Below are 26,769 nucleotides of genomic sequence, written 5' to 3' on the forward strand. Positions count from 1 at the left end.
GCAATTAGTCACCAGTGGTGTGCCTCAGGGATCGGTGTTGGGACCGCAATTATTTACAATTTATATAGATGATTTGGAGTTGGGGACCACGTGTAGGGTGTCAAAGTTTGCAGATGACACTAAGATGAGTGGCAGAGCAAAGTGTGCAGATGACTGTGAAACTTTGCAGAGGAACATAGATACATTGAGTGAGGGGGCAAAGGTCTGGCAGATGGAATACAATGTTAATAAATGTGAAGTCATTCATTTCGGTTGGAGTAACGGTAAAAAGGATTATTACTTGAATGGTAAAAAGTTGCAGCATGCTGCTATGCAGAGGGACCTAGGTGTCCTTGTGCATGAATCGCAGAAGGTTGGTCTGCAGGTACAGCAAGTAATTAGGAAGGCAAATGGAATTTTGTCCTTCATTGCTAAAGGGATTGAGTTTAAAAGCGGAGAGGTTATGTTGCAGCTGTATAAGGTACTGGTGAGGCCGCACCTGGAGTACTGTGTGCAGTTTTGTTCTCCTTACTTGAGAAAGGATGTACCGGCACTGGAGGGGGTGCAGAGGAGGTTCACTAGGTTGATTCCGGAGTTGAGGGGGTTGGCTTATGAGGAGAGACTGAGTAGATTGGGATTATATTCATTGGAATTCAGAAGAATGAGGGGGGATCTTAGAGAAACATATAAAATTATGAAAGGAATAGATCAGATACAAGTAGAGAGGATGTTTCCACTGGCAGGTGAAGCTAGGACAAGAGGGCATAGCCTCAAGATTAGAGGGAGCAGATTTAGGACTGAATTGAGAAGGAACTTCTTCACCCAGAGGGTTGTTAATCTATGGAATTCCTTGCCCAGTGAAGTAGTTGACGCTACTTCAGTAAACGTTTTTAAAGCTAAGGTAGATATCTTTTTGAACAATAAAGGAATTAAGGGATACGGTGAGAGAGCGGGTAAGTGGATCTGAGTCCATGAAAAGATCAGCCATGATCTTATTGAATGGCGGAGCAGGCTCGAGGGGCCGGACGGCCTACTCCTGCTCCTAGTTCTTATGTTCTTATGTTTCCAGCCATGGTCTGATAACAAGGCATTACCTCACTCCGTCGACCCCCAATCTCCAAGCAACCAGCCCACATGGCGCATCTATTAAAAATTTAGCAGTAAATTTAGACATGTCTTCATGACCACCTTGCAGGTTTTACCACAGTCACTTCCCCTTTACAGTTCAGTTACATCACATTGCTTTCTCAGCACGTCCCTACTTCCCTGCTGTGGACTTGTCTACACTTTTAGCCGCACACGTTACTTTCTTCACATATCAGGTTACATACCGTTCACGGGTTGGATGGTGCTCGCCTACAGCCCATCTCCAGTGACCCATGTGGGCGAACACTATGATCACTATAAAGTCTACTAGACCGTTAGGTGGATGTCTGTGCTCATGAAGAGCTACACAAGCATGGTGCTTTTGGAAGAAGAGAGGGAGAATCTGACTGGGGAAGTGGGGAGGAAAACACAAAATGTTTCTTTTGTTCCAGAGGCACAAGTGTTCAAAACCAGAGGGAGCCATTGCACAGGCGTCGGCAGCTGAAGAAAAGGATTCAGAGGCTGGGAATTCTCCTGAGTACAATAAAAAGTACATTTGTACCACCATTAGCCTATCTCCACAATACAATCAGGGAGACAAAAAACCCTTTTAAGTGAAACTACTTTCCCATTATCACTGCATGAGGGAATCTAATCTTGATTTGAACGCAGGGCTCACGTACTGTGTATGAGCCTTTTATTCTCTGCACTGCCTATCAGATCCACCTCATTGGCTTTTGTTGCAACTGATTGCAACTCAAGGAGTTGGGCCCAGGCTGAAATGACACTGCTTTCCTGTTAGGGGGAAAGGCATTCTGCCAACTTAACCCTTACACAAGATCCCAGAGACTGTTTTTGACTTGTCTTCCTCTCTTTAAAAATGCCAACTCTAGCTGCAGATAATAGTTTCACAGGCACCAATGGCCCTCTGATCATTCAGCCGAGTGACTGTTTCTCACAAGAAAGAAATAACTAGCATTTGTATAGCACCTTTCAAGACCTCAGGATATCCCAAAGTGCTTTACAGCCAATGAAGTACCTCTGAAGTGTGGTCACAGTTGTACGGTGGGAAACGTGGCAGCCAATGTGTGCACAGCAAGATCCCATAATCAGCAAATAGGATAATGACCAAATAGTTATAGTTAGTGAGGTTAATTGAGTGATAAATATTGGACTTGGTCACTGGGAAAACTCCCGCAACCATCTTCTAATATGATCTATGATGCCCACCTGCGAGGGAAGACAGGGCCTCGGTTTAATGTCTTATCTGAAAGACGGCACTTTTTGACAATGCAGCGCTCCCTCAGTATTGTACTAGAGATGTCGATATAGATTTTGTGCTCAATTCTCTGGACTGGAACTTGAAGCCTGAACCTTCTGACTTAGAGAAAATGACCCAATGAGCCATGGTTGACACTGCAGTAACTCTTGTCAATGAAACCTACTGCTTGCAAGTCCTTGCAGCCATTTCGACGGAAATGGATAAGGGTCATGCTTGAGTTCCCAAGGTCAGGCAGGCAGCAACTTTGTTGGAGACAGAAAGGGGCTGTGTTTATTTGTTGGACATTTTGTGGCCCTTTTTGCAGCGTTGCCCCAAGGGTAGGAAATCTTACTGCTTTATCCTGACTCCTGTCACTGTGTATAGTCAGCATTAAGGTTGCAACTGGCGTTAAGGGAGGTACTTCAATGCAAAGCAATGCAGTTGTACCTCGAATCTTGAGTACATTAACAATAAAGTTTGTAATAAAGCTGTGCTTCAATTTGTATGCTCATCTCTTTCCTACAGCCATGGCTACATTAACCTGCATGCAAAAAGAATAGGCACCTAACTTAATGACATTTTCACAAGGATCATACCAGAAATAAGATGTTATAATGGGCATCTTTTCTCTAGAAAAGGAGAAGGCGGAGGGGTGACCTAATAGAAGTCTTCAAAATTCTGAAGGCTGTTTATAGGGTAGAAATAGAGAAAGATATTTTCACTTGTTGGGGAGTCCAAAACTAGGGACCAGATGTATAAGATAATAAATGGGTGGCACAGTGGCGCAGTGGTTAGCACCGCAGCCTCACAGCTCCAGGGACCCGGGTTCAATTCTGGGTACTGCCTGTGCGGAGTTTGCAAGTTCTCCCTGTGTGGGTTTCCGCTAGGTGCTCCGGTTTCCGCCCACATGCTAAAGACTTGCAGGTGATAGGTAAATTGGCCATTGTAAATTGCCCCTAGTGTAGGTAGGTGGTGGGGAATATGGGATTACTGTTTTCTTCTTTCTTTTTCTTTTTCTTTTGGGCCTCCTTATCTCGAGAGACAATGGATATGCGCCTGGAGGTGGTCAGTGGTTTGTGAAGCAGCGCCTGGAGTGGCTATAAAGGCCAATTCTGGAGTGACAGGCTCTTCCACAGGTGCTGCAGAGAAATTTGTTTGTCGGGGCTGTTGCACAGTTGGCTCTCCCCTTGCGCCTCTGTCTTTTTTCCTGCCAACTACTAAGTCTCTTCGACTTGCCACAATTTAGCCCTGTCTTTATGGCTGCCCGCCAGCTCTGGCGAATGCTGGCAACTGACTCCCACGACTTGTGATCAATGTCACACGATTTCATGTCGCATTTGCAGACGTCTTTATAGCGGAGACATGGACGGCCGGTGGGTCTGATACCAGTGGCGAGCTCGCTGTACAATGTGTCTTTGGGGATCCTGCCATCTTCCATGTGGCTCACATGGCCAAGCCATCTCAAGCGCCGCTGACTCAGTAGTGTGTATAAGCTGGGGGTGTTGGCCGCTTCAAGGACTTCTGTGTTGGAGATATAGTCCTGCCACCTGATGCCAAGTATTCTCCGAAGGCAGCGAAGATGGAATGAATTGAGACGTCGCTCTTGGCTGGCATACGTTGTCCAGGCCTCGCTGCCGTAGAGCAAGGTACTGAGGACACAGGCCTGATACACTCGGACTTTTGTGTTCCGTGTCAGTGCGCCATTTTCCCACACTCTCTTGGCCAGTCTGGACATAGCAGCGGAAGCCTTACCCATGCGCTTGTTGATTTCTGCATCTAGAGACAGGTTACTGGTGATAGTTGAGCCTAGGTAGGTGAACTCTTGAACCACTTCCAGAGCGTGGTCGCCAATATTGATGGATGGAACATTTCTGACGTCCTGCCCCATGATGTTCGTTTTCTTGAGGCTGATGGTTAGGCCAAATTCATTGCAGGCAGACGCAAACCTGTCGATGAGACTCTGCAGGCACTCTTCAGTGTGAGATGTTAAAACAGCATCGTCAGCAAAGAGGAGTTCTCTGATGAGGACTTTCCGTACTTTGGACTTCGCTCTTAGACGGGCAAGGTTGAACAACCTGCCCCCTGATCTTGTGTGGAGGAAAATTCCTTCTTCAGAGGATTTGAACGCATGTGAAAGCAGCAGGGAGAAGAAAATCCCAAAAAGTGTGGGTGCGAGAACACAGCCCTGTTTCACACCACTCAGGATAGGAAAGGGCTCTGATGAGGAGCCACCATGTTGAATTGTGCCTTTCATATTGTCATGGAATGAGGTGATGATACTTAGTAGCTTTGGTGGACATCCGATCTTTTCTAGTAGTCTGAAGAGACCACGTCTGCTGACGAGGTCAAAGGCTTTGGTGAGATCAATGAAAGCAATGTAGAGGGGCATCTGTTGTTCACGGCATTTCTCCTGTATCTGACGAAGGGAGAACAGCATGTCAATGGTCGATCTCTCTGCACGAAAGCCACACTGTGCCTCAGGGTAGACGCGCTCGGCCAGCTTCTGGAGCCTGTTCAGAGCGACTCGAGCAAAGACTTTCCCCACTATGCTGAGCAGGGAGATTCCACGGTAGTTGTTGCAGTCACCGCGGTCACCTTTGTTTTTATAGAGGGTGATGATGTTGGCATCGCGCATATCCTGGGGTAATGCTCCCTCGTCCCAGCACAGGCAAAGCAGTTCATGTAGTGCTGAGAGTATAGCAGGCTTGGCACTCTTGATTATTTCAGGGATAATGCTGTCCTTCCCAGGGGCTTTTCCGCTTGCTAGAGAATCAATGGCATCACTGAGTTCCGATTTGGTTGGCTGTATGTCCAGCTCATCCATGACTGGTAGAGGCTGGGCTGCATTGAGGGCAGTCTCAGTGACAGCATTCTCCCTGGAGTACAGTTCTAGGTAGTGCTCAACCCAGCGGTCCATCTGTTTGCGTTGGTCAGTGATTATGTCCCCCGATTTAGATTTGAGGGGGGCGATCTTCTTGATGGTTGGCCCAAGAGCTCTCTTCATGCCATCATACATTCCTCTGATGTTTCCGGTGTCTGAGGCCAGCTGAATATGACTGCATAGGTGTTGCCAGTAGTCGTTTGCGCAACGCCTAGCTGTACTGGATTACTGTAGGGTTAGTGTAAAATGGGTGGTTGTTGGTCGGCACAGACTCGGTGGGCTGAAGGGCCTGTTTCAGTGCTGTATCTCTAAATAAATAAATAAATCCGATGAAGAATTCAGGAGAAATTTCTTTACCCAAGAAGTGGTGCGAATGTGGTGCTCGCTACCACAAGGAGCAGTTGAGGCAACCGGCATAAATGTATTTAACGCAAAGGTAGATAAACACACGAGGGAGAAAGGAATAAAAGGATAAGCTGACAGTGTGAGATGAAATAAGGTGGGAAGAAGCTTGTGTGGAGCATAAACATGGACCTGTTGTTCTGAATGGCCTGTTTCTGTGCTGGTCATTCTATGTAAAACATTGCCTTCCTCCCCCTCCAGCAACACAGTAATGACTGTGTTCCATGGTTTCTTCAATCATCACAGTTTTGAAATATCCTTATAACCACCAACCCATTCCCAATTGGATATTATCCAGATTTTTTCAAAGGACAAGTTGTCTCCTCTTTCCATTCCCCTTGGCATCCCCCCCCACAAAAAAAATTGCTTTTGCTGTCTTTGTCCCACACATCCGCTGGTGTTTATTGGGAAAGATGAGCTGCTTTCAACCTCTGATCGAGTTTGAAATTTGTTCTGTTATAAATCTGTGCCATAGACAGAACCTTTATTTCCATTGGTCCCCAGTGACCGTTGTCTTTCCCCTCTTTTGTGGCCTTGTGCGTGACAAGGTTACGTTTGAAAGAGGTAACGTGGTGTTTACCTGTACACTTGATGCCTTCTACAACCGGTGAGAATTTAGTTTAGAGATACAGCACTGAAACAGGCCCACCGAGTCTGTGCCGACCATCAACCACCCATTTTTATACTAATCCTACACTAATCCCATATTCCTACCACATCCCCACCTGTCCCTATATTTCCCTACCACCTACCTGTACTAGGGGCAATTTATAATGGCCAATTAACCTATCAACCTGCAAGTCTTTGGCATGTGGGAGGAAACCGGAGCACCCGGAGGAAACCCACGCAGACACAGGGAGAACTTGCAAACTCCACACAGGCAGTACCCAGAATTGAACCCGGGTCGCTGGAGTTGTGAGGCTGCGGTGCTAACCACTGCGCCACTGTGCCGCTGGGCAATTGCTGGGCTCTTGGTGGATAATCGATGTTGAAAACCATATGACAATCTTACTGGTGAACTGAAACATATTATTTCACGCACTTACCCTGTTGCCAGTGTAAGATCTCATTGATCTGCTATTGTAAATCTCTGGAAGAAACACATGGCACTACCTTCTGGATTGCTGCAGTAAATGCCTCTGGTGGGACACAGCGCATGCTGCATCAAGCATATACAGTGGCCTCAAATGATCAATAAACTGCATATAAAATGAATAATACATTACGGCCAAGTCATATCTCAAGAAAATTATCCTTGAATTTTATAGTTATTGGTCTTGGGTGGGGGCCAGTGTTTAATCCAGACAGTGTTGGAGGACTTACTGAGTCACATTATCCTCTGCCTTTTGGCCAGGTTTCATTCACTCTCCAACTCCTCTTCTGAAAGTACTGACTTGTTTTGGGGCATGGTTCAATGGACATCACCATTTCCTCGACTCAAGTGGCCCAGCAAAGTCTCAATTTTGAAATCCTCACCCTTGTTTTCAAATCCCTCCTTTGCTGCACCCATCCCTATCTCTGTTACCTCCTCCAACCCTACAACGCTCTGAAATAACTGTGCTCCTCCAATTCTGGCCTCTTGCGCATTCCCCATTTGTATAGGCCCACCATTAGTGGCTGTGCGTTCAGCTGCCTGGGCCCGAAGCTTTGGAAATCCCTCCCTAAACTTCTCCACCTCTCTACTTCTCTTTCCTCCGTTAAGTCGCTCCTTAAAACCTACCTGTGACCGAGCTTTTGGCCATCTGTTTTAATATTTCCTTCTGTGGCTTGGCTTCAAATTTTGTTTGATAACAGTCCTGTGATGTACCTTGGGATATTTTACTATGGTGAAGGCGCTATGTAAATGTATGTTACTGTTGCTGTTGAGAAACTTGATAAAAGGGAAGATTTTCCTTTTCTTCAACATGACCAAGACAAATGAACCAATTTTCACACGTTGACTGTCTAGAAAAGGGGTTTGGTTTGGTGTGGTGAGGGGCAGGGGGGGTTATTGGATGTTCCTTTACAGGGTTTGGGACCCTGAATTCTACCGAATTGTTCCCCCATCAGTATAACTCAGGGCCTGAGGCCAGCTGTAGTTTCCCTAAATCAGGATGGGTGTGGTCTCGGGGTCAGGATCATCCAGTTTCCATGGCTCAACTCCCGTTATCTCACTTGGGCCTCTTTTTGTTTCAGGTGCACAAGGAAGGATAAATGCAAACGTTCCACTGAACTCCGAAGATTTGCCTCTGACATCAAACAGTGCGTTAGTCTCGCTGTGAGCCCGAGCAACATCTCTGTGTCCCAGTACAGTGTCCCGGTGAGTGCCCCACCTCCTCTGTCATTCCAGAGGGAATAGTGAGGTGTTTCTTCCTTTAATATTCTGCCTTCTATGCATTCCTACAAAAAAATGTTTCATAAAAGTGTGATGGGGTTGTGGAGAGAGGAGGGGTTCGGTGGGGTTTTGTGGGGGGGAGGGGGCCGGTGGGGGTCGGGGGTCGGTGGGGTTTTGTGGGGGGAGGGGGGCGGTGGGGTTACGGGGGTCAGTGCGGGTGGGTGCTGGGTGGAGTTGTTATTTTAAGACCAGGAAGGATGTTGAATTTTTGAGTGGTTTTAGTGCAGATTCACTCGGATGCTGCCTGGCATGAGGAAATGCAAATACAAAGAAAGATTTGCATTTATATAGCGGCATTCAAGCTCTTAGGATGCCCCAAAGTATTTTACAGCCAAGTAATTACCTTCTTTGAAGTGTAGTCACTACTATAATATAGGAAATGTGGCCAATTTACGCACAGCAAGTTCCCAAAAACAGCAATGTGTTAATGACCAGTTAATCTGTTTAGACGTTGATTGAGGGATAATTATTGTCCAGGAGACTTGGAGATATCTCACATGCTCCAGATAGTGCCACGGGATCTTGTATGTCCACCTAAGAGAGGAGATGGAACACTCTCCACCTCCCCCTCCTCCCCCTCCTCCATCTCCTCCCCCTCCTCCATCTCCTCCCCCAACTCCATCTCCTCCCCCTCCTCCCCCACCTCCATCTCCTCCCCCCACCTCCATCTCCTCCCCCCACCTCCATCTCCTCCCCCCACCTCCATCTCCTCCCCCCACCTCCATCTCCTCCCCCCACCTCCATCTCCTCCCCCCACCTCCATCTCCTCCCCCCACCTCCATCTCCTCCCCCCACCTCCATCTCCTCCCCCACCTCCATCTCCTCCCCCCACCTCCATCTCCTCCCCCCACCTCCATCTCCTCCCCCCACCTCCATCTCCTCCCCCCACCTCCATCTCCTCCCCCCACCTCCATCTCCTCCCCCCACCTCCATCTCCTCCCCCCACCTCCATCTCCTCCCCCCACCTCCATCTCCTCCCCCCACCTCCATCTCCTCCCCCACCTCCATCTCCTCCCCCACCTCCATCTCCTCCCCCACCTCCATCTCCTCCCCCACCTCCATCTCCTCCCCCACCTCCATCTCCTCCCCCACCTCCATCTCCTCCCCCAACTCCATCTCCTCCCCCAACTCCATCTCCTCCCCCAACTCCATCTCCTCCCCCAACTCCATCTCCTCCCCCAACTCCATCTCCTCCCCCAACTCCATCTCCTCCCCCAACTCCATCTCCTCCCCCAACTCCATCTCCTCCCCCAACTCCATCTCCTCCCCCAACTCCATCTCCTCCCCCAACTCCATCTCCTCCCCCAACTCCATCTCCTCCCCCATCTCCATCTCCTCCCCCATCTCCATCTCCTCCCCCATCTCCATCTCCTCCCCCAACTCCATCTCCTCCCCCAACTCCATCTCCTCCCCCAACTCCATCTCCTCCCCAACTCCATCTCCTCCCCCAACTCCATCTCCTCCCCCAACTCCATCTCCTCCCCCAACTCCATCTCCTCCCCCAACTCCATCTCCTCCCCCAACCTCCATCTCCTCCCCCAACCTCCATCTCCTCCCCCAACCTCCATCTCCTCCCCCAACCTCCATCTCCTCCCCCAACCTCCATCTCCTCCCCCAACCTCCATCTCCTCCCCCAACCTCCATCTCCTCCCCCAACTACACCTGCCCCACCCTCACCTACACCTCCCCCCCACCTTCCCCTCCCCACCTCCCCCTTCCCCTCCCCACGCCTCCCTCTCCCCACCTCCCCCTCCCCTCCTCCCCTCCCTCCCCTCCCCTCCCCTCCTCCACCTCCCCCTCCCCTTCCCCCTCCCCCGTCTCCTTCTCCACCTCCCCACCTCCCTCTCCACCTCTCCCCCTCCGCACCTCCCCTCCTCCATCTCCCCCTCCCCTCCCCTCCTCCATCTCCCCCTCCCCTTCCTCCACCTCCTCCACTTCCACCTCCCCCTCCTCCACCTCCCCCCCTCCTCCACATGTATCTCCTCCATCTCTATCTCTTACACCTTTCCTCCTCCGCCTCCCCCTCCTCCACCTCCCTCTCCTCCACGTCCCCCTCCTCCACTTCCTCCTCCTCCACCTCCAACTCACCCTCCCCCTTCTCAATTCCCCCTCCTCCACTTCCCCCTCCTCCACTTCCTCCACCTCCAACTCCCCCTCCCCCTCCTCCACCTCCCCCTCCTCCACCTCCCCCTCCTCCACCTCCCACTCCTCCACCTCCCACTCCTCCACCTCCCACTCCTCCACCTCCCACTCCTCCACCTCCCACTCCTCCACCTCCCACTCCTCCACCTCCCTCCTCCCACTCCTCCACCCTCTCCTCCACCACCCCCTCCTCCACCTCCCCCTTCTCCACCTCCCCCTCCTCCACATGTATCTCCTCCATCTCTATCTCTTACACCTTTCCTCCTCCACCTCCTCTCATTGTCCTCCACCTCCCTGTCCTCCACCTCCCCCTCCTCCCCCTCCTCCCCCTCCTCCCCTCCTCCCCTTCCACCTCTTCCACCTCCTCCACCTCCTCCACCTCTTCCACCTCCTCCACCTCTTCCACCTCCCCTCCCTCTCCTCCACCTCCCTCTCCTACACATGTATCTCCTCCATCTCTATCTCTTACACCTTTCCTCCTCCACCTCCTTCCCTCATTGTCCACCACCTCCCCCGCTCCTCCTTCACCTCCCCCTCCTTCACCTCCCCCTCCTTCACCTCCGCCTCCTTCACCTCCGCCTCCTTCACCTCCGCCTCCTTCACCTCCGCCTCCTCCACCTCCCCCTCCTCCACCTGCCTCTCCTCCATCTCTATCTCTTCCACCTTTCCACCACCTCCTCCATCTCTCACCTTGTCCACCACCGCCTCCTCCTCCACCCCCTTCAACCGCTCCTGCAGCTCCTCCTTCTCCAACTTCACCTCCTGCTGAGTAATTGGTCTCTCTGAGTTTATCAGAGCTGTTCACTATCCCACAGAACTACTCATTCCAGCGGAAGTAATCTTATCGCTGTCATATGGTAATGACATACACCAGAGCTTAGTAAAACCTTGGCCTATTTTGAACTTGTGTGCTGCAGTATGCTACATTACCCTTGTTGAAAGAAAACCAATTATTCCTGTGTTTCATTTCCAACACTGCATTTGTTTAAATCGCTGTGCAGTAACATTTGACTCTCAGTGTTTGGAGGCTCCATTCCTTTGCTGTTATCCCATTTGCCCATTTGAATGAGAGCCTGCAATCCCATTATTTCCATTGGCGCCCTTCAGACTCAATTAGAAGAGATTTGTTTCAGGTGGTCGGATGAGCGTGGCATCCTCTCTGTTTGAACTGATGCAGACTTGGGGTGGGGGTGGGGGTGGAATGGTTGAAGAACCGATAGAAAGTGAGAGGGCCCATTGTGTGGCCATGTAATTCGCCAAACCTGATATCCAACTACATGTAATTTCAGCAGGAAATGGAAAAAAGGGAAAGTGTATTATTTTAAAACATAGGTTATGAAATTACACCTTGTCAACTTCCATTTGCTGATAAAAAATGACAGGTTTTGTATTCCAACAGCAAATTATTTCTGAGCTCAGCCTGCCAACATCACTTGCTCTGAAATGTAATTTGGGGCCTAGGAGAAAAAAAGCATCTCCAATTTGTGGTGGAAATTGTAAGCGACAGGTTATTATTTTGTGGCCTTGAATTCTAGCCACACTTTCTGATTTTTTTTTTTACTGTCAGGGCACATAAGGGTGTGTGGGGAAGTCAGGAAGCAAGAAGAAAAAATAGCCTTGTACCTGAGTGTGTCTCTTGAGAAAATTAGCCTGAACTTTTGTACGAGCCTAGTTGAGAGGCTTTTATCCTTAAGATGTAACGTAATGCAAAGCGCAAAATCAGTCAGAAATGGGAAGGGGTTTCGTTGGCGCTGCTCCATTGCAAGATAATCTGAGAAAAGGGTGTCTCTCTGAATCTATTGTGACAGCCAGAATGTTCTGGAACAAACTCTTGAAAACACTTGGAATAACAAGTAGCAAAATTGCTGCCTTTCACATATCATAAGATATGCGACACCTGCCCCGTCATTAAACAACCGCTGCTATCTGGTAATAGTTTTGGCATTGGTCTTTCATGTCCAGGATCTGGATTCAAATCAGCCCAGATTGATGAGATCAAAATCTCTGTCTGCTGGCTGTTTGGGTCTTTACGTGATGTCTTCAGCTGCCTTGACTCTAAGCTCTGGAATTCCCTCTCTAAACCTCTCTGCCTCCTTTAAGATGCTCTTTGTCACCTGGCCTAATATCTCCTTTAGTGGCTTGCTATCCAATTTTGATTGACAGTGCTCCTGAGAGGAGCCTTACTCCATTAAAGGTGCTATATAAATGCAAGAGGCTGTTGTTCCTACAGCAATAAACAGTCTCTAAGCTGCCATTAAAATAAAAGGAAAATACTGCGGATGCTGGAAATCTGAAACAAAAACAAGAAATGCTGGAAACACTCAGCAGGTCTGGCAGCATCTGTGAAAAGAGAAGCAGAGTTAACGTTTCGGGTCAGTGACCCTTCTTCGGAACTGTTCCGAAGGGTCACTGACCCGAAACGTTAACTCTGCTTCTCTTTTCACAGATGCTGCCAGACCTGCTGAGTGGTTCCAGCATTTCTTGTTTTTATTATCTAAGCTGCCATTGATTGATCATCTTATTTAGAGGTTTCAGGATGGCTGGTGTGGGAAATATAAAAATATCTTCTGAGGTTGGAATTGAGACATGTTATCCAGCAGAGTAAAGGGAGCTCTGTGTAACATCTGGCTGTGCTGACCTGACGAGTGTTGCAAAAAAAAACTGAAAGGGAAAAGAGTTAAAAGTGAGATTCTAACAATTCATGTCAAAGGAAGGAATATAGTGTCCATGGTGACCAGAATTGTCGCATCTCTGCCAAAAACTGTCCGTGTCTCAGAGCTTTCACCACAAGGTGAGGCCATCATTTTAAATCAGTGACTCAGAACTGAGGCGTTTCTATGGTTACCCAGTATCCTGCTGCCGGCCACAATTGGAACGAGGAAACATTTGTTTCTGTTCCCAATTCAACACTGAGATTCTCACTGTTCCCACTTCCTCACTGCAGCGTTGAGATGTTTAATTTATGTTTGTGTATCTTTCCTGACCAGCCATGCCTTCATAGGCTTTGGCTCAATGGGTAACACTCTTGCCTCTGGGTCAGTCCCACTCCAGACAGTTGAGCACATAATCTAGCCTGACACTGGCACAAAACTCAGTGCTGCTCTGTCGGAGGTGCCGACTCTCAGATGAGATGTTAAACCGAGGCCCCGTCTGATCTCTCAGGTGGCTGTAAAAGTTCCCACCGCACTATTCGAAGAAGAGCAGGGGAATTCTCCTCAGTGGCCCGGCCAGCCTTTTAACTCTCAGTCAACACCGTAAACATGTTATCTGATCATTTTTTTCATTGCTTTTGGTGGGAGCTTGCTGTGCGCAAATTTCCAGTTTCTTTTATTACAACAATGATCACACAGCAGAAGTATTTCATTGGCTGTATAGCACTTTGGGACATCATGAGATTATGGAATGCACCATGTACATGCAAACTCTTTTAAGTTTATAGGGATTAATTTCCTTGTTAGAGATGCACCTCACACAGTGAGGAAATGAATTTGCAGGCTAGCAAAGTTCCAGTTCCAATTCTCGGCCTCTGTTGAAGTGGGAACTAAGTGTTATATTCCGGAAAGAAGGATAGATTTGGAGCCAATCTTTGCACACTTTCATAAGCATTTCTTCACAGAGGTACACATTCTAAACATGCACCTCCTCAGCCAACAACAAGCACAGTTTCAGCCTGTTCCTTGTTACAGGAGAACAAATGAATCCCCAGTTAATGCCCCCCATCTGTGTACAATTAAGCATAATTAATATAGAATTAACACCAAAGGGTGTTACCGTACAGCTTAGGGCCCGTGAGTCAGCCAGAGTTCATAGTCCTGAGTCCTTATCCAATGACCCCTGCTGGCTAATGTGTGAACATTGGGCCTGATGAGCCTTGGCTGAAAGCCCTCCCATTTGCCCAATCTCCTTACCACCCCCACCAACCCTCTCCCCACCTCCCCCAGTTAAACATGTTGCTGACATCCAGTGCTTGGGCCTACCCGTGAACTGTAGTCACTGGGGTGGGATATCAGAAGGAAGAAACTTACTGTAGTCTGAGACAATGCCTGCAGATGAGAAAGGGGGAATATTGGGGGCAGTGAAGGGAAAGAGATGTAAAGTTAGAGAAAAATAGTTAGAAAAGATTTCTTTTTGTCGAGTTATCTGACTATGATGAAATAAGAACGTAGGAAACAGGAGAAGGAGTAGGCCATTTGGACCCGCAATCCTTCTTTGCTATTCAGTACGATTGTGGTCGCTCTTCTTCCTGAACTCCACTTTCGCGTGCTATCCCCATGTACTTTGATTCCCTTCGTGTTCAAAAGTATGTTGATCTCTGTCTTGAATTTGCTCAATGACTGAGCATCCACAGTCCTCTGATGTCGAGAATTAGAAAGATTCACAACCCTCTGAGTGAAGAAATTTCTCCTCATCTCGGTCCTAAATGGCTGATCCTTTTTCGTCATATATTGTTCTTCTTCTTCTTTCTTTTGGGCCTCCTTATCTTGAGAGACAATGGATACGCGCCTGGAGGTGGTCAGTGGTTTGTGAAGCAGCGCCTGGAGTGGCTGTAAAGGCCAATTCTGGAGTGACAGGCTCTTCCACAGGTGCTGCAGAGAAATTTGTTTGTTGGGGCTGTTGCACAGTTGGCTCTCCCCTTGCGCCTCTGTCTTTTTTCCTGCCAACTACTAGGTCTCTTCGACTCGCCACAATTTAGCCCTGTCTTTATGGCTGCCCGCCAGCTCTGGCGAATGCTGGCAACTGACTCCCACGACTTGTGATCAATGTCACACGATTTCATGTCGCGTTTGCAGACGTCTTTATAACGGAGACATGGACGGCCGGTGGGTCTGATACCAGTGGCGAGCTCGCTGTACAATGTGTCTTTGGGGATCCTGCCATCTTCCATGCGGCTCACATGGCCAAGCCATCTCAAGCGCCGCTGACTCAGTAGTGTGTATAAGCTGGGGATGTTGGCCGCTTCAAGGACTTCTGTGTTGGAGATATAGTCCTGCCACCTGATGCCAAGTATTCTCCGAAGGCAGCGAAGATGGAATGAATTGAGACGTCGCTCTTGGCTGGCATACGTTGTCCAGGCCTCGCTGCCGTAGAGCAAGGTACTGAGGACACAGGCCTGATACACTCGGACTTTTGTGTTCCGTGTCAGTGCGCCATTTTCCCACACTCTCTTGGCCAGTCTGAACATAGCAGTGGAAGCCTTACCCATGCGCTTGTTGATTTCTGCATCTAGAGACAGGTTACTGGTGATAGTTGAGCCTAGGTAGGTGAACTCTTGAACCACTTCCAGAGCGTGGTCGCCAATATTGATGGATGGAGCATTTCTGACATCCTGCCCCATGATGTTCGTTTTCTTGAGGCTGATGGTTAGGCCAAATTCATTGCAGGCAGACGCAAACCTGTCGATGAGACTCTGCAGGCATTCTTCAGTGTGAGATGTTAAAGCAGCATCGTCAGCAAAGAGGAGTTCTCTGATGAGGACTTTCCGTACTTTGGACTTCGCTCTTAGACGGGCAAGGTTGAACAACCTGCCCCCTGATCTTGTGTGGAGGAAAATTCCTTCTTCAGAGGATTTGAACGCATGTGAAAGCAGCAGGGAGAAGAAAATCCCAAAAAGTGTGGGTGCGAGAACACAGCCCTGTTTCACACCACTCAGGATAGGAAAGGGCTCTGATGAGGAGCCACCATGTTGAATTGTGCCTTTCATATTGTCATGGAATGAGGTGATGATACTTAGTAGCTTTGGTGGACATCCGATCTTTTCTAGTAGTCTGAAGAGACCACGTCTGCTGACGAGGTCAAAGGCTTTGGTGAGATCAATGAAAGCAATGTAGAGGGGCATCTGTTGTTCACGGCATTTCTCCTGTATCTGACGAAGGGAGAACAGCATGTCAATAGTCGATCTCTCTGCACGAAAGCCACACTGTGCCTCAGGGTAGACGCGCTCGGCCAGCTTCTGGAGCCTGTTCAGAGCGACTCGAGCAAAGACTTTCCCCACTATGCTGAGCAGGGAGATTCCACGGTAGTTGTTGCAGTCACCGCGGTCGCCTTTGTTTTTATAGAGGGTGATGATGTTGGCATATATTGTACAAGAAGAAAAAGTCAGTATGCGAGGCATGCTGAGTGGTGGGAAAATAAGAACGTACGAAATAGGAGCAGGAGTGGGCCATTTGGCCCTTCAAGCCTGTCCCACCATTCAATAAGATCATGGCTGATCTGCCCCAGTCCTCAACTCCTCTTTCGTGCCAGTTCCTCATAGCCCTCAACTCCCCGATATTTCAAAAATCTATCTACCTCCTTTAAATACTTTCAGTGATCTAACCTCCACAACTCTTTGGGGTAGAGAATTCCAGGCATTCACTACCCTTTAAGAGAAGAAATTCCTTTGCATCTCAGTTTTAAATGAGTGTCCCCTTATTCTGTAACTATGTCGCCTCGTTCAAGATTCCCCCACTAGTGGAAACATCTTCTCAACATCTACCCTGTCAAGCCCCTCAGAATCTTGTACGTTTCAATAAGATCACCCCTCATTCTTCTATAATCTAATGAATAAAGGCCTAGCCTGTTTAGCCATTCTTGATAAGTCAACCCCTTCATCCCAGGAATCAGTCTAGTGAATCTCTTTTGAACTGCCTCCAATGCCAGTACATCCTTTCTTAAATACGGGGATCAAAACTGTACGCAGTACTCCAGTTGTGACCTTACCAACACCCTGTACAGTTGTAACAAGATTTCCCTATTTTTAAACTCCAACCCCCTAGCAATAAAGGCCAACATTCCATTTGCCGCCTTAATTACTTGCTGCACCTGCATGCTAACTTTTTGTGTTTCATGCACAAGAACACCCAGAACCCTCTGTGCTGCACTTTTTTGGAGTCTCTCTCCATTTAAATAATAATCTGCCTAGAAATGGGATACAGTTGGATTTTAGTTTGCATTGGATGTTGGTGTCTATTCTGACCAAACCCTACCAGGATAAATTTTTGACATTTTGTTTTCACTTTCCCTCCCTTTCCCAGCTGGTGCTAGAGGCTCACAACATTCCTGAGCTCTCTGCGGGTGTTAACTGTACATTTGAAGACTTTGCAGAGATGGATGGCCTGGTGATAGGGAATGTGATCCAGTGCATTTCACCGTCAGAGAAGGAGGTGCCTCGCATCGTGACAGACAAAGGTAAGAGACAGAACCTTAAATGAATATTTCTTGTCCATATTTACCGTGGAGAAGGTCATGGAAGCTAGTGAGTTCAAGGGAGGGAACATCGATATCCTGGAGCATATCAACATTACAAAGGATGAGGTGTTGGAGGTTTTGAAGCGCATTAAGGTGGATAAATCCCCAGGGCCTGACCAGGTGTATCCTAGGATGCTATGGGAAGCAAGGGAAGAAATTGCTGGGGCCCTGGCAGAGATTTTTGTATCATCGTTAGCCACGGGTGAGGTACCAGAAGACTGGAGGATAGCTAATGTTGTGCCTTTATTTAAGAAGGGCAGCAGGGATAAGCCAGGGAACTACAGGCTGGTGAGCCTTACATCAGTGCTAGGAAAATTATTGGAAGGGATTCTGAGTGACAGGATTTATATACATCTGGAAAGGCATGGTCTGATTAGGGATAGTCAGCATGGCTTTGTGTGTGGGAAATCATGTCTCACGAATTTGATTGAGTTTTTCGAGGAGGTGACCAAAAGGATTGACAAGGGCAGGGCGATGGACGTTGTCTACATGGACTTTAGCAAGGCTTTTGACAAGGTTCCGCATGGTAGGCTGGTCCAGAAGGTTCGAACACATGGGATCCAGGGTGAGCTAGCAAATTGGATACAAAATTGGCTTGGTGAAAGGAGGCAGAGGGTGGTAGTGGAGGGTTGTTTTTTCAGATTGAAGGCCGGTGACCAGTGGTGTGCCGCAGGGATCGGTGCTGGGCCCTCTGTTGTTTGTCATATATATTAATGACTTGGATGTGAATGTAAGGGCGTGATTAGTAAGTTTGCAGATGACACCAAAATTGGTGGTATAGTGGACAGTGAAGAAGGTTGTCTAAGGTTACAACAGGATATAGATCAACTGGGAAAGTGGGCAAGGGAGTGGCAAATGGAATTTAACGCAGACAAGTGTGAAGAGATGCATTTTAGGAAGTTAAACCAGGGCAGGACATATACAGTGAATGGCAGGGCCCTGGGGAGTGTTGTTGAGCAGAGAGACCTTGGGGTGCAAGTACATAGTTCCCTGAAAGTGGCAACACAGGTAGACAGGGTGGTGAAGAAGGCGTATGGCATGCTTGCCTTCATCGGCCGAGGCATTGAGTACAAGAGTTGGGACGTCATGTTACAGTTGTACATAATGTTGTTTGGGCCACATTTGGAGTACTGTGTGCAGTTCTGGTCGCTGCACTACAGGAAAGATGTGATTAAGCTAGAGAGGGTGCAGAAAAGATTCACAAGGATGTTGCCTGGTTTGGAGGGCTTGAGTTATAAAGAGAGATTGGATAGGCTGGGTCTGTTTTCCCTGGAGCGAAGGAGGCTGAGAGGGGACATGATAGAGGTATATAAAATTATGAGAGGCATAGATAGGGTAGATAGCCAGAGTCTGTTTCCCATGGTCGGGGTGACTAAAACTAGAGGGCATAGATTTAAGTTGAGAGGGAAGAGGTTTAAAGGGGATCAAAGGGGTACATTTTTCACACAAAGAATAGTGGGTATCTGGAATGAGCTGCCTGAGGAGGTGGTGGAGGCAGGAACAGTAGCGACATTTAAGAGGCATCTGGACAGGTACTTGAATGAACAAGGCATTGAGGGATATGAAATTAATGCAGGCAGGTAGGATTAGTATAGATAGGCATTATGGTCGGCATGGATGCGGTGGGCCGAAGGGCCTGTTTCTATGCTGTACGACTCTATGACTCTATAATCTTGAGGGTGCAGTGTGTTCATCTAGAGATTAGAAGGGGAAAATGGGAGTGTTCTGCTGGAACGAAATCAATAGCAGTGATTGTGTTACTTGTAACAGCCGGAGATTCTTCCTGTAAATGAAAAGTGTTTATAGAGACAAACCTGCCTGACAGAGCTGCAACTTAAAAGTTTCAGCTTTGCCTCAAATGTGACTCATTATGTTCAACTCCTGAAATTCGACATGGCTTATCATAGAATCGTCCAGCACAGAAGGAGTCCATTCAGCCCATTATGTCTGTGCCACCTGTTTGAAAGAGCTGTCCAATCAGTGCTACTGCCCTGCTGTTAGTTTTAAAGTAGAACTTCAATTTTGCAACTGTGAACATTTTACATTTTAAATTCCAATGACCAAGTTGATATTGGAAATTAAATAAACGTAACCTGGAATTATAACCTCCTCCAGTGAAGGGGTTGCTGCGCCATGAATGACGAGACAGTGTAATTATGTGACAAGTTTTAGGAAATTACCACTATAAACGTGGGCATGGGAATATGTAATGGGAATGCAAATGTTGGGACCAAATGCTTGACTAAATTTACCATGGACTGATTTGTATGTGTGTGTGCATGTGCACGTGTGTGTGTCTACGTGTAAACCCTGGTCCAGGTATGCTTTGATCTTTAACTCTACTTTCCTTGGTCTTGACTCTCCATGTGCGGTGCAGTGGGCGATTGGCCAGCTAACTTATATGGCATGCTCCTTATCTGGGGGCACTGCTATTCTGCAGCACACAGCCATGCCTACAGCTGTACACTTCAACTGCCAGTTAGAGCTTTGTATCCTCCAGAAGCTGCAGATTCCCAATCGCTATACCCACAGCATCTCTAAGAAATTTGCTTCAACCTGACATTCTGTGCTGAAGCTCAGGGGCATCTACAAATATTAATAAAAAGGAACTAAAGGACATTTAGTTTTACTTTTGCAGGCTTGCTACTTTTTATTGAAACTAGATTTTTTTTATTGGTTCGTGACATGTAGGCATCACTGGCTAGGCCAGCATTTATTTCCCATCCCTAATTGCCCTTGAAAAGGTGGTAGTGAGCTGCCTACTTGAACTGATGCAGTCCTTGGGGTGTAGGTACACCAACGGTGCTGTTAGGAAGGGAGTTCCAGGATTTTAACCTTGTGACAGTGAAGGAACGGCGATATAGTTCCAAGTCAGGATGGTGTGTGTCTTGGAGGGGAACTTGCAGGTGGTGGTGTTCCCATGCATCTGCTGCCCCTGTCCTTCTAGGTGGTAGAGGTCGTGGGTTTGGAAGATGCTGTCGAAGGAGCCTTAGTGAGTTGCTGCAGTGCATCTTGTATATAGTACACACTGCTGCCCCTGGGTTGGTGGTGGAGGGAGTGAATGTTGAAGGTCGTGGATGGGGTGCCAATCAAGCGGGGTGCTTTGTCCTGGATGGTGTTGAGCTTCTTGGGTGTTGGAGTCATTATATGTTCCTTTCAGTCATTTGACTCTTAAGGGAGACGTGTCACCATGTACACTATGACCCATGACCTTTCACCTGGGTTTCTCAGTGCTTTCTGATGTACCAGGTTGCTGACTGGACTCCAGTTGTTACTATCAGGTATCATTGTCTCCTAGCTCGAAGCCTCTTAACTTTCACTGGTGAGTTACTATGAGTTGAAAGGTTTGTTGAAAATACAGCTGCAAACTGAAATTTTTACAAGCAAATTGCACTTATAACAAATTGTGCCCATTAAAATAAATGGAGAGAAGCCTGCTACCTGGAGATGCTTTCTCGTCAGAAGGAAAAGATGTTTGGAGGAGTAACCTGCATTAAAACTAATAGAAAAATCAATTGCTGCTGAAACTGTGTTTGGCAGTTCAAGTGTACACTGATGTGGCTGAGTACTTCGCTGATCAATAAAATGCCAACTTGGCAATAGTTAAGATTATCCTTGTTGTGCGTATCTCTGTTGGATTCCCTCTGTGTCCTTTCAGCTTGGAGGACACTAATGCTTGTCAGGGTGGGTCCCTGACTTGTAAAAACGCATTTCCTGACCCTGGCCCACAAAAGGCTGAATATTGATTCATCCAGCCCATATATGACTGTGCCCCTGGCCTGTGCTTTTAGGCTGCTGGTGGGGCCGCGGAACTTTCTGCCTCCCTGAGCTGACTGGATTTATTCATTTTCTCATATTACTTTTGCATCCGTATTCCTTGCATATTCTGTACAATCATTGGTTGCCTGTTCTTTCAGTTTCCACATTTGTGTCCTCTGATCCTAACTCCCTGAATCTATCCGCCTTGCCTCTTCACTCCCTGAAATCTTCCACCTTGCCTCCTCACTCCCTGTATCGCTCCGCCTTGTCTCCCCACTTGCTGAATCCATCCGCATTGCCTCCTGAAACCATGAATTCCCTCTGCCGTGCCTCTGCACTCCTTGAATCTCTCCCCTGCCTTGTCTCTATAAGCCTTGATACCCATACTCAACTAAAATCCCATCAGGCTCGAAAGGTTCAGTCGACCCCCAGCATCCACAGCCTTTTGGGGGAGTGAGTTCCTGATTTCCACTACCCGTTGTGTGTGGAAAAAATGCTTCCTGATTTTATTCCTGAACCACTTGGCTCTAATTTTAGGATGATGTCCCTTTTGTTCTGGATTTTTCCCACCAGAGGAAGTAATTTCTCTGTAACTAGCCTCCGCACCAGATGTCCCCGTTCAAAGTGTCACCTTGTGTTATAGATGCCAAATAACGAGAGAGCCAGTTAGAGTGCTGCAGCTGGAATGTACAAGCCGTTTAACTACCCTACTGATTGGGTTCAGCAGTTTTAAAGCCAGGTACCATTTGATTATTAAGAGAGGGGCTTTTAAAGGGACAGGTCAGCTTAGTACCTACACATCGAGCCTACCCTAAAGAAGCACTGAGGGAGATCTGTTGCTGTGGACACTGCGAGGTAGAATTTCTGCTTTGGACGCAAATTGCGAATCGGGGGCAAATTGCACCCAAAATTGCGACGTTTGTTTCCTCTCACTTTTTCACTCAAACTCATTTGCACTTCGCTGAATGTAAAATCTGCCAATAAACAGCACAACCAGGCAGTGTTCTGAAACTTTTTTTAAACTTTTGCTTTAAAAAATATTCCTTGATGTATTTAAGTGTGGTAACTGGGGTGCATTTTGATTAATACAACTGAAAATAGGTTTATCAATAAAAATAAATGTGTTTTATTAGTGTTAGTCTTCCAGCTGAGAGTAACCTGATTTTAAATGACTGAAAATGAGTTTTTAAAAGACTTATAGTACCATTTGCTAATTATATTGAGGTACACTGGTCTGTATCTTAGTAAATTAAGAAAGAATTACATTCAAAAGCTTTTAAGTTGTACCTTTAAGTTTCCTTGCACCCAAAAGAGCCAGGTTAATTTTTTAGAGTATCTTTGAAGTCCCACAAACTCACCATGGTGATTAATCCAACCTGGGGGTGGGGCACAATGTTTTTTAAATTAGCGCAAGAGGTCGCAGAAGTTGGATTTGCGCTGCACCTAATTTGTGCTTAGAATTTGGCGATTGTTTGTGCTGGTTATGCCGATTTTTGGGCGAATTTCACTGAATTAACCAGCGTAACTGAGCAGAAACTCCACCCCAGCTCCCCTATTCTGTGATCCCACTATGAATTGCTGAAATCAGATGAATTGAAATTGATGTGGTTTCTCAATGGCGTTTACCACTTCATCACTGTTGATGGGAAAAATAATATTAATTTTCAGACCTTCCTATCTGCCAATATTTTAATTACATTTTAAATTATGTGACCAGTTTGACTCTGTGACTGGTGGATGTGCTTGGAATGCAGGTCAGGATTATATTAAAAACATAATGAGGTGCAAATAAATATTCAAGTAATTAAATAGAAAAAATGTGTATCGATGGATGAACACAGTAAATGGGGAAATATCTTGCTGTTGATAAAACTGCATTTTCAACCAATTTATGATTACATTAACAAAAAATGCTGTCTAGCTCTTTACTGGAAAATCAATGTTGAGTAAGTTCAGTCCAAGCTGAAGATTTCCATGTACCATTCCTGTTCATTCCCACTGTTTCCAGGGGGCCAGCTGTGGATCAGTGGTAGCACACTCACCTCTGAGTCTGAAGGTTGTGGGTTCAAGTCCCACATCAAGAACTTGAGTACAATATCCAAGTTGAGGCTGCACTGCAGTACTGAGGGTGTGTTGCACAGTCAGAGATGCTGAATTTTGGACAAGACGCCAAACCACTCAGATGGATGTAAAAGGTCCCATGGCATTATTTGAGGAGAAGGAGTGTTCTCTCCAGTGTTCTGGTCAAGCAATGTCACTAAGATAGATTATCTGGTCATTATCACATGATTGTTGTGTGACCCAACTATGTGCAGTTTAAATAGTCATTTGGTAGTACAGAACTTGGGAATTTTTGAAAATAGAGACATGTTGAAGCTTTTCGTCTTGCACTCATCAGGACAATCCATAAGAATAACCAATGTAAGGGAAAACAACAACCTTTACTGCACGAGAAGAGAGTGCTGATTGATTGGCAAGTGAACTCTGATTGGTAGAGGTGTTGCCATGGAGAATGTACCAGTTTATGGTGACTGACAGTTAACTGCCAAGCTTTGTTTGAAATTTAAACCAGGCAGCTTGACTCTGGTCCAGCGAATGGCTGTCCCATTCAACAAGTCTCTATGTGCAGTTTGTCTGCTGCATTTCCTACATCACAACAGTGACTACACTTCAAAAATGGCTGTTAAATGCTTTGACACATCTTGAGGACATGAAAGGTAAGTTCATTCTGTTGTTATCCAGGCATCTTCATAAGCAAATCAGTTTCTTTTCATTAGAAGTCAAATAAATACAAGTATTTATAGAGAACATTCAAGCCACTTCACACACAATAAATTTGAACGGTGATGACTGTTCTGCCAAATACGGTAGCCATTTTTCACACAGCAAGATTCCACAATCTGCAAACCCCAGCTAATTTGCTTTTGGTTTAGGGTGAAGGTTGGATGTTGACCAGGGCACTGGGAGCACTCTTTTTTTCCCATTATGTGTCATGTCTTCAAGAGGCAGATGGGGCATCTCTTTTTAAAGGACAGCACCTCCGTTGGTGCAGCCTTCCCTCAATATCTCAATGCGGTATCAGCTGAGACTGTGCACTCGAATCCCCAGAGTAGGGCTTAGATCTTCTGATTGAGAAGTGAGAGTGCTTATGGCCGCCTGAGTGAGTTGATCTGTCGCTGCCGACAACTTGAGCAATGTAAATGAGGGGCAAAGGCCTGCCGGAATTGTTGAGAACAAGAGAGAATCTGAAGTGAATGAGGGAAGCAGTAGATTGACACCAAGTTTGGGTTGTAAGAGGAAAGGAAGGCTTGAGTGAGGAATTCACAATTTGAAGATCCTGCAGAACAAAGAATGGAAGTTATGCAGTGCAGTATGCAATGGCTCAGGGCTGTTGTTGTTTGTCCTTCGAGGGGAAGTCCATCATCTGGGGTGTTTTGTAGGGCTTCAGTGGATACGTAGGTGACTGCTAACGCTGATCTGCCCCCAGAAGGTCCTGCTGTAAAAGGGTAGGATACCTCAGATGATTGAGTTTTGGATGAGCTGCTGGCTCGGGATTTCCTCCCCTTGTATTTTCTGTCTGCCTCTGACGTGAGCTTGTTTTTGAAGGAGGCCGCGCCCTTTTTTATTTGGTTGCGCCAGGTGCAGCGATCCAGGGCGAGCTTCTCCCAGGACTCGGGGTCGATATCAAAACTCTTAAGTGAAGCCTTCAGAGTGTCCTTGTAGTGCTTCCTTTGACCGCCATGACAGCGCACCCCAGACTCAAGCTCTCGATAGAAGATTCGCTTGGTAAGTGAGTGTCAAGCAGTCTGACTACATGACCAGCCTAACACAGTTGTGACTGTCTCAATATGCTGTGGATGCTTGGCATGTCAGCTTGGGTGAGCACCTCAGTATCTGCTATTTTGTCATTTGCCATCTGATCTGCAGAAGCTTCCGAAGGCAGCTCAAGTGACAGTGGTTGAATTTCTTGGCATGACACTGGTACACAGTCCATATCTTGCATGCGTAGAGCAGGATGGGCAGGACTGTTCCTCTACAGGCTTTCCGTTTGATAGGCAGATTTACCCCTCTTCATTCCCAGACTGACGTTCAAAGTCTGCCGAAGGCTACACTTGCTTTGGCAATTTTTGCATGCGTCTCGTCAGCAATGTAGACAGTTCGAGAGAGTGCGCTGTGGGGATAGGTGAATCTATCTTGGCTCAGGGCTAAATACTATGACATCTGCCCTGGGCTTGTAGAATGGCCATTTCCTGGCGTGTGCCGAGTCCCTGAGGTACTAGAGGGGGAAAATAAAACTCAGTGCTGGAAAGTGCAGGGGCTGGATGAGGATCAGGTTTGGCTGAGATGCTCCCTCCTAAGAACATACGAATAGAAGTAGCTCCTCGACTCTGTTCCATCATTCGAGTAGATGATGTCGGATCTGCATCTTAACTCTATCGATCAGCCTTGGTTCCATATCTAACACCCTTATCGAACATAAATCTATCAATCTCAATTCAAATTTTAAGTAATTTATTTTTGCAGTTCCTCCTGACATTTGAGCAGTTTTATTACTGTAATATTAATGCTTGTTTTTGTAACAGATCGTGCTTGCTGAAAATCTCCAGCCCAGAAAAACTGAAATATCCTGGGCCTGTTGGCAGTCTCCAGTTGAAATAGTTCAGACTATAATCCTCCAAGAGAGTGCTGTGGAAATGTATTATCTTTTGTCAGCGACCATACCCATTGCCATGTTGTTAGTTATGGGCATCTGACGGCAATGTAGCTTTCTTTGTGCCTGGTTGTGGGGGATGGGGGGGCGGTTGCAGGGAGAAGGAGAAACAGTGGTGTGATACTAATTACACTGGACACTTAACTGAGCTCTCTATGTTGAAACATGCTTGGCAAAAATTGTTTTCATACTTTTTTGGATATAAAGTGGTAATTAAAGGAATGTTATAGCTTTGTGTGTATAGTTGTAATAGTAATTTTTCTTCTTCAAAATAAATGATAACGCCTCTTCAATTACATCTGCATAATATCACCTCAGATATGAATGCAACAACCTTCCTGACTTAAAAGGGAGAATGATACCAACTGAACCAAACTCATTCCTGGGGCTGAATGTGTTAAGGGATGGAGATAATTTTCTGATAGAACTGATGGACAGCAGCTCCCCACAACTGTTGCTGCTTCATGGTTTACGGCTCTGGACAGCTCACTCCCAAACACATTTACTCTCCCCGATTTCCAAATCCGGTCTGGAACGTTGTACAGTCTATCTGAAGGAATAATCTTCTTGCCGTGTTGACATCAGGAGGCCTAACTCTGGGTGTTGTTCAGTCGACCATTAAAATGAAGTATTTAACAAGCCTGTCAAAACAATCAGCAGCAGATGGTTAACAATGAGCAGCGCTAACAGGAAATATATTATGTAAAATTTAGATAGATTAATTGTCAGTCGTGATTTGTGTGGATTGATTTATCTCTCTTTCTGCTGCCGGGGAGGCAGCTCAGCTCAGTAGGAATGATGAGAGATAGGTTACGTGCAAACACTCCTGTTCTGGAGCCTCGCCCGATGGAATGGGACTTTGGACAGCTGGGTGCAGAGGTGGTACCTGGTACAGACGCCTCTTGATTTTCTGTTAATTCATTTTAGTCGCTGGAAAATCAGCTGAG

The 26,769-nt window shown here is 46.9% G+C and overlaps 1 protein-coding gene across 6 annotated transcripts in view; it reads left to right on the forward strand.

The window, feature by feature from the left end:
* Positions 1-26,769, forward strand: part of plxna4 (plexin A4) — a 597,697-nt gene that overhangs the window by 379,784 nt on the left and 191,144 nt on the right. For all 6 annotated transcript variants that reach the window (XM_068059453.1, XM_068059450.1, XM_068059454.1 and 3 more), the window contains exons 6-7: positions 7,785-7,908; positions 17,139-17,292. In XM_068059453.1, coding sequence (XP_067915554.1) covers positions 7,785-7,908; positions 17,139-17,292 — 278 coding nt within the window. The remainder of the gene's footprint in view (positions 1-7,784; positions 7,909-17,138; positions 17,293-26,769) is intronic.

The sequence above is a fragment of the Heterodontus francisci genome, chromosome 27 (genome assembly GCF_036365525.1).
Source record: "Heterodontus francisci isolate sHetFra1 chromosome 27, sHetFra1.hap1, whole genome shotgun sequence".
NCBI classification, from domain to species: domain Eukaryota; kingdom Metazoa; phylum Chordata; class Chondrichthyes; order Heterodontiformes; family Heterodontidae; genus Heterodontus; species Heterodontus francisci.